The sequence below is a fragment of the Ictalurus furcatus genome, chromosome 20, assembly GCF_023375685.1.
Source record: "Ictalurus furcatus strain D&B chromosome 20, Billie_1.0, whole genome shotgun sequence".
In the NCBI taxonomy this organism is placed as follows: Eukaryota; Metazoa; Chordata; class Actinopteri; order Siluriformes; family Ictaluridae; genus Ictalurus; species Ictalurus furcatus.
Window position 1 is genome coordinate 8,677,510 of NC_071274.1, and position 8,916 is coordinate 8,686,425.

An 8,916-nucleotide genomic window follows, 5' to 3' on the forward strand; every position below is an offset into this window, starting at 1 on the left:
AAAAAATCATATTGGACTTTGATGTGGGTGTATGAGAGGGCAAAATGTGTTGTCCTCAGTGGCTTGTAACACTGTGGTTTTGAGTAATAAAATGACTAATAGTCTTTAGGTGTCTTGCATGCTGCGTTGCTTTCTATGCTTTTGCAAAACACAATTGTCTAATCACGTAACACTTTGATATTTATGAAGGTACCTTTAAGAAAACGATTTGAGAAGGGTTTTGAAGCCAGCATATGTCACCATACTGCCAGGTTACCGATATATGCTAACAGTCATTAACCCTTAAGTCCACTAGGCTTTAATGACCATTTCATTGGGGAAAATTGAGTGAATATTCTGTGACAGCACCAAGAGTTTCTTGCTAGAAATAAAAAATTTTTTACAAATAACTTATTTGTCAGCAAACTACTCTGCCTGTTTTCAGTGTTTCCTGTCCCACTGCAGGACAATTAAGGATACATGTATTATGCCTTCACAATTGGCCGTATGGAGCCACCTAGAAAGCAGCATTCTAATTATCATTCATTTCAGACATAGCTCAGTGTCTGCTATGGTTAGTGATCCTAGCATCCTCAGCAGGATTTGGTACAGCACATCCCAGCAGGACCTGCATCAATTTAATTACAAGTGCAAATTGCTACTGGCACAAACACTTAAGCATTATAACCATGAGGTTTTTCTACTCCATTTCGTCTACTATAATGGCAACGATGCAATTTTACACATGGTGTCTACAAGAGCTCCTGAAAATGAACGTGACCAAGATTCATTATATATGTAGGAACACTTGCAAAGGTCTTTTTATTAAGCTGGAAAAAGGCTTCAGACTGTATGCTTCATCATACATACACAACTATGAAGGTAAGAAAGTACCTATTAATAGAAACACCCAAGTTAACATTAGCACACACAGTTCACTGCAAAGAAGATTGTGCTGTTGCTAACAAGGTGTCTTGCTGAATGTAAACAATGACGTAAACAGGGGATGTGAGAACCGCGCTATTTCAAAGCAGAAACACACCCTGAGTGCACTTAATGCATTATGTCTGCCACATTATGAAAATATGACATGAACATATGCATCGCATAGATCCACTGATGTTGAACCAGTCTTGTGGCTGCACGGTATGAATAACATCTGATGGTGTTAATATGTGAAATGGAGAGCTCTGTGGCTCGTGGACAATTACAACAATTGAACAATTTGAAGGCCCAAGAACCTTCCATCATTTAAGAGAATAAGTACAAACAGGCAAAAAAATAAATAAAGGCAAAATTGCGACCTGGGTCCAAGCATTCATGTCTCTAATAAATCAGTTGTTTGTTTTTTTTTTTCTTTTAAAGTATCTAGATTTTGCAGTTGATTTCTACGTTTATGTTGCATTATTGTTAAAACCTATTTAAAAGCTAATTTAAATGATTTGTTTAATGTTTTATTTACAAACATATATTCCAGCATATATTTCATTTTATTTTGTTCAAGTCTATGAGGATTAAAATTGAGACATTTAATATGCAAAATAATGTAATTTGATAACATGATAATCATTGAAACTTGTTACTCTCTAGTCTGCGAAGAAAGTCACCAGTGATCCCAGTCCCTGGGTCCAGTTTAAAGTTGGACACACAGTTTTCGAGAGTAAGGTGAGAATAAAGTGCATACTCGCACAGAATTGTTTGACTTCATTATTTGTGGTTTTATGTTTATTACACAGCAAAATTGTGTTGAATTGTTTTATATTTACATTCATGAATCATTTGCATTCAGCTTCACACATTTAAACACATAAGAGTTTGGTGGGGCTTGTCCTATGCAAAAGCTTCGCAAACATTAAAGCTGCAGCACATATTGTTTAGGGAACTGGGCACTTGAGTATGAAATCTCCAAAATGATAAGTCATTGTTAGACTATACAGTAAGTGTGTGTAATTCTATACAACTTATATGAAATTTGACTGAATATAAATATTGATTATAGAGCATGTAACAGGGAAAAAATGGACTCTTTCCTGAACAGTTGATAAAATAACAAAAAAAATGTTTTTATCTTGTATGATCTTTATATTTCTTTATATTTCAATATCTCCATTTACATATTTTGTATTCCAGCACATGTTTAGTCATTTATCCATTTCCTATTGTACTCACACAATCTCCCAATCTCTTCACGGGGCTTACATGCTAATTCGAGAGCATGTATTTTTTAACTCTGCATTATATAGTAATCACTGTGCACAAGATGTGCTAAACTATTGTAAGCTATGAATAGTACCACCATATTAAAGTCATATTAAATATCAGTGAAGCTATTGCTGTAGATTTTATCTTCTTAATAACAAAAACACTCTTGGGAGAATAAAACTAAAGAATCATACAACTGAACATATGTATCTGTGCACTATGAAGTGTGGTGTTTTATTACTTCTCAGAAGTTAAAATGTTGACACTCATGAGAGCATTGTGTAATCTAGACACTGTTGAATTCCATCCATATCACCAGAATGGTCGACACTGACACTTTTGAATGCTCTAGTCTACATTAATCATTAATATCAGATATCAAATCGTATTAAAGGATCAATCAAATGGTGGATATATTGTGTGCATAAAAAATGGTAATAGATGAGTGACTAAACATGGAAGAGTTAAAAATATAAAGAATAAAACTTTATATTACATTTTAAACTTTAGTTTACCAACTGAGACTTTCGGAAATTATTAAGCATTTCAGTCAGTTTTTGTATACAGTTGTTTTTGTCTCGGATATATATGTACAACAGCATTCCATCATTTTGGAATAGAATTTAGGTGTTCAGGCTTGGTAAATGTTTTCTGATGATGAAATTATCGTTGACATTATTAGACTTCTCAACATTACATAGTGCTATGAAAATAAAAAGAATAATTATTTAGTACTATTTGAAAGATTTAGGGTAGCTCAATAAATGTGACAAGTGAGAAAGCTCAGTTACTGTAGCTACAGCTAGAAGTTATGAGGAAGAAGGAGGTAGCATCAGAATGTGTCTGAGTAACAGGTAGGTTTGTTAGCAATAGTAAATAATATTTTTGATTATATAGTGCCTTTTCTGACTCGGGGTTGTGTAAAATATCATAGGCAAAACATCAAAAAATAAAAAAAAATTTTAAACAGTCAGTAGAATCATCCTAAAGTTCCGAAAGGCTTTGCTCATATAATTGGGTCCACTAAGAGTCCACATGCCTTCAGAGCCATGGGCACCAGCAGCAAGTTTTTAAATCAGTTGGATTACCTTAAGCAACAAATACCTGCAATCATATTAAAATATCATATCACATATTCAACCAGAATAGCATCCAGGATTGTCCCTAATGTGTTTCTCTTCTAAAGTATTTGTCTAAATATTCATGACATATTGAGTTATATTTAAGTGTTTTTGCATTTATTAAAAATGTTTTTGTTCTGTTCATAGACACGTTATAAAACCAATGAGCCTGTTTGGGAGGAGGCTTTCACATTCCTAATACATAACCCAAGGAATCAGGACCTAGAAGTGGAGGTAAAACACACACACACACACACACACACACACACACACACACACACACACAGACAGAGTGCTACAAATGTATACATGGGTGTAAAATTTTGAAATAAAACTGATATGTTGTGTTGTTGGTGTTCTCAGATATTGCTGTGTCTGAACGAACTCAGATATTCTGGCAAGGAATTAATTTTTGGGCAAAATTAAGTTTGTCTTCTATAACAATTTCTTTTTATGAAACCATCAACATATTTCACACAAATTATTTGCCTAGGCTGTATTCCTGCAAAGATCACATCAAACACATATAACAGCATTTATACACTGTACAGAGTGTATAAATGCTTTTCTGTGTAGATGATGTTGATGCCAGTGTGCAGGGCATTAGACATTTTTGTATCTGATTACACTTATGTACATCTTGCTATAGCATTTCCAAAATTCCAGAAGAATTGATCTAAGCCTGATATTCACCATGTGCACACTTAACTATCAAGGTTGTAGACATCTTTAAGGAGACTCACTGTTTTGTGTTTGTTAAATTGGCTCTTTACCCAATGTGAAGAGCCAATTTAACAAACACAAAACAGTGAGTCTCCTTAAAGATGTCTACAACCTTGATAGTTAAGTGTGCACATGGTGAATATCAGGCTTAGATCAATTCTTCTGGAATTTTGGAAATGCTATAGCAAGATGTACATAAGTGTAATCAGATACAAAAATGTCTAATGCCCTGCACACTGGCATCAACATCATCTACACAGAAAAGCATTTATACACTCTGTACAGTGGACATAGTGTTAAAATATTTAAACAGCCTAACAATAATGGGAAATTAATTGAGAGGTTATTTCAGTACCAATGTAAGGGTGAACAGTTGAGGGAAATGATGGCAATGAGGCTTGTTTAAATATTTCTGGTGTTGAAAGTATCTGAGGTGAAAGGTGATGTAGATGAAGCTGACCATCTAAGGCTGATAATCAAATATATTTCATCAAACACATTTTCCATCATAAATCTATAATTATAATTGGGGGAAAAAATGTAAACTAATTTTGCTTTTTCATTAGCTTAATAAATGTAGAGTAGCGTGGAGCACTTTTTATAGCCTGTCAGCTCAGGATAATATTAAATCATGTTGAGAAAATTGCAACCGAGATAATATGGAGATGTCATTAGAGTTATCAAAATATTTTGATTCTTATCAAAATAATGTACAGTATGTTTATATTCACCAAATACTTTAGGAACACCTGTACACCTACTCATTCATGCATGTATCTAATCAGCTAATTATGTGGCTGCAGTGCATAAACCCATGCAGATACGGGCCACCAGCTTCAGGTAATGTTCACATCAACCATCAGAATGGTGGAAAAAATGTGATCTTAGTGATGTTGACCATGGAATGATTGTTGGTGCCAGATGGGCTGGTTTGAGTATTTTCTATAACTGCTGATCTCCAGGGATATTTATGCTCAACAGTCCCTAGAGTTTACTCTGTATGGTGCAATAAAGAAAAACATACACTGAGCTGCAGTTCTGTGGACAAAAAGGCTACAGTAACTCAGATAACCACTCTGTACAATTGTGGTGAGCAGGAAAGTATCTCAGAATACACAACATGTTGAACTTTGAGGCAGATGGGCTACAACAGCAGAAGACCATGTTGCGTTCCACTTCTGTCAGCCAAGAACAGAAAGCTGAGGCTGCAGTGGGCACAGGCTCACCTAAACTGGACAGTTTAAGACTGGAAAAACATAGTCTGGTCTGATTAGTCTCAGGGCGTACTTGCACTAGGCCTGGTTGCCTTGTACCGTGCCCAAGCATGATTGTCCCCCATGCCCCACTCCTGTCCTGCACTTACATTGCACTTAACGTTCTAGGCCTGCGCATGTTTGTCATTACAACGCTACTTTTTGTTTCGAAGAAAACGGGAAGAAAAGCGCTTTTGCACAGAGTGATTGAGTCCATCGTTGTAACATTACTGTACATACTGTGTGGCTTATTTGGAGTTGTTTGGGGCATGGTGGGGCACAGCCCTCTCACATGCCTAACAGATTGCCTAATACATTTACACTTATGCAGCACAGCAAGTTTCACTTAATCATGCTGCACATATCGGAAGATTTTTACAGAGGCAGCTGATGTTGAGGGATGAATTTGCAGCTTTACTTACTTACTGCAATTCCCGTTCATCAATAAGGTGAGAACCAGACCCATTATAAATCCAAATATTCTGTTAAATGGATAAATCGCATCATTGATGTCATGTGTTGAGTTTCATGCTTAGCCATGGTTCGCGATCACACTAGATGTGTACCGTGCCCGAGCCCACCTTTTCACGCGGGCCTGGGCACTTTATGGAGCGATCACACTGGTCAAACGAACTGGACTTCGGTGGTCAAACATGCTCAGGCACAGTACAGATTGCCTAGTGTGAGTACACCCTCAAGTTCTGCTAAGGCACACAGATGGTAGGGTCAGGTCTCAACCTGTCTTATGTAAACCGTCCAGGCTGGTGGAGGTGGTATAATAGTGTGCAGAATGTTTTCTTGGCACACTTTGGGCCCATTAATACCAATCATTCATTGCTTGAATGCCACAGCCTATTTGACCATTGTTGCTGACATGTGCATCCATTTATGGCCATAATTTACCCATCTTCTAGTGGCTTCTTCCAGCATGATGATGCACCATATCACAAAGCAAAAGCAAACTGGTTTCATGAACATGATAGAGTTCAGTGTTCTTCAGTGTCTTTCCCAGTCACTGGATCTGAATCCAAGACAACATCTTTAGAATGTGGTAGAACAGGAAATTTGCAACAAAAGTGCACCTGAAAAATCTGCAGGAATTACATGATACAATTATGTGAACGTGGGAAAGAAGGAATGTTTCCAACGTCTTGTGGAATCCATGCCATGCCATGATGAATTGAGGCTATTGTGAGAGCAAAGGGATACCCTACTGTACCTTGTATTAGCAGGTGTATTGGCAACATTTCACAATGTGCAGGGTTTTCCCAGGCTGCATTACATATGTCCATTTACTTGTGTCTTTAGGTAAAGGATGAGAGGCATGAGTGTACGCTGGGGAATTTTACTCTCCCTTTGACTCGGCTGCTGCAGGCTGAGCAGATGACCCTCAGTCAGAGATTTCCACTGAAGAGTGCAGGACCCAGTGCTACTCTCAAAATGAAGATTGCTCTAAGGGTACACAGGAAAAACACTCACTCATACCCATAAACACTTATATTATCACATTCTTAACACAAACTTAAATAGTACTTCTTTCAGAGTCAACAGATCAGCATTAATTGAAAACTTGCTATGTGTGTTCCAGGTTCTTAGTTTGGAGAAGTTGTCGGTTTCAGACCAGCCGTCATCTGTGCAGATTCGCAATCGAAGTTCCAGTGTCATTCCAAGTGCATCAAATTCCAGTCTTGCTCAAAATGCCTCAAGCTTGAAGAACACCCCCAAAACCTCAGGTTCTGGTGTCAGCTCCAAGCCTTCTTCACAGCTCCCACTTGTTTCTGAACATCAGTCTGCCCATGACCTCCAAGGGTTGAGTGAGTCCGTCTCTACCACCCCATTAGAGGACTCGCCAGTTCGTCTAGCAGATAGAGGCAGGAGTACATCTAACTTGGCAATTTCAGGCTCTCAGATGAACCTGAACAACAAAGAGCCAACACCAAGCATTGCCTCTGACATCTCCCATCCATACGCTTCCCAGGAGCTACAGCACAGACTTAAAGAACTTCAGAAGTAAAGGACCCATCGTACACACACACATACACACACACACACACACACACACACACACAGAGAGACATTTGATCTGTGAGGTTTCTCACTGACCCCATCATCTTTTTGATGATGATTTGAACAAAGGGGATGGGGAAATTGATACACAATGCATGATATACTATGTATGTATAATAATGATATGCGTGTCTTTATAGTGGTTCCACTTCTGGTTATTTTCCCCTGGGAGAGATTGAGCTGACAGTAAGACACAGCTCCCAACGGAACAAACTTATAGTAGTGGTACACAGCTGCAGGTAACTACACAACAATCCACATGTATGCATGTATACACAAGGCCAAACAAAGGGCCAATTCATAGTATTGATACACAGCTAAAGGGAACATTAGTTTACCATTTACATGTAAATGCAAGCTGCATAAAAATTTATTTGGCAGTTTGCTAAGGCCTGACAAAGCAGCAATGCTGAGAATTTCTGTCCAAGACGATGTTATGAAACATGAGGTAACACGTAGGCTAAATTCCCTTAGTCATTCATGATGTGTGGCAAAAGGCCACTTTTTTTTTTTCTTTGGCCACTCAAACCACCCTCTTCACATTGCATTGAGACAATATAGACGTCCAATTTCAGGTTGATTCATAACATTTCCAGTTGACTGGATCATAATTATTACCCTGATAGTGGAAAATGCGTATTTTTAATGCTTGTGCTATTTTATTATTGCCATTTCCCATTTTGTGAAGCTCAACAACCTTTTGCCGCACGTCACAGCTATATTCCGTGGTCTTACCCATTGTTATGAATGACTAAGGGAATTTGGCCGATGTGTTCCCTCCTATTTATACCCATGTGAAACAGGAAGTAATGATCGAACAATTTCCTGTTCCTAGTCACCCAGGTGTACAAAAAAAAAGTAAAATATCAATGAGAATATACTTCAAATATATTTTTCTCGTATGAATTCATAGGGGTGTCAATAATTGTTGCATGCCTATATTTAACAAAAACGTATATAATTTTTTTGGATAAACCCTTGTTGCTTGCAATTGTTTGATATCCATGAGAGCACAGTACTGTTGTGAATTTTTTTAACAAAAGATCAAAAGGTTAAACAATAAAGACAATTTTTCACAGCCATATGTACCAAGCGTGCCAATATTAGTGGAGGGCACTGTAAATATATTAGAACATATGTTTATTAGTGGTATGGTGAATGTCCGTGGCTAGGGTTAGTCATTGTTATGCAGTCTATTTGACCTGTTTGTGTGTCTGTCTGTAGGAATCTGATATCATTCACAGACAGCGGCTCTGACCCCTATGTGCGTTTGTATCTGCTTCCTGATAAGCGGCGATCTGGACGTAGAAAAACACATACGATCAAGAAAAACCTCAACCCAGTCTACGACCAAACGTTAGATACTTTTTTTCTCTCCTCTTCATCCTCTTTTCTTTTCCTTCTCTAGTTTTGTTTTGTGATTTACTAATCAATTTTGAAACCTGGGGTGTTTTTATGTATGCGTGTCTGTATATTTGTGTAGATTTGAGTTCAGTGTGTCACTGGTGGAGTTGCACAGGAGAACTTTGGATGTAGCAGTGAAAAATGGAGGAGGACTTCTGTCTAAACAC

General features: G+C 37.6%; 1 protein-coding gene across 1 annotated transcript in view; it reads left to right on the forward strand.

The window, feature by feature from the left end:
• esyt2a (extended synaptotagmin-like protein 2a) overlaps positions 1 to 8,916 on the forward strand; it is a 53,608-nt gene that overhangs the window by 43,429 nt on the left and 1,263 nt on the right. The window contains exons 14-20 of the mRNA XM_053652236.1: positions 1,570 to 1,644; positions 3,450 to 3,536; positions 6,587 to 6,736; positions 6,867 to 7,288; positions 7,486 to 7,584; positions 8,570 to 8,701; positions 8,829 to 8,916. The exon at positions 8,829 to 8,916 is cut by the window's right edge and continues 18 nt beyond it. Coding sequence (XP_053508211.1) covers positions 1,570 to 1,644; positions 3,450 to 3,536; positions 6,587 to 6,736; positions 6,867 to 7,288; positions 7,486 to 7,584; positions 8,570 to 8,701; positions 8,829 to 8,916 — 1,053 coding nt within the window. The remainder of the gene's footprint in view (positions 1 to 1,569; positions 1,645 to 3,449; positions 3,537 to 6,586; positions 6,737 to 6,866; positions 7,289 to 7,485; positions 7,585 to 8,569; positions 8,702 to 8,828) is intronic.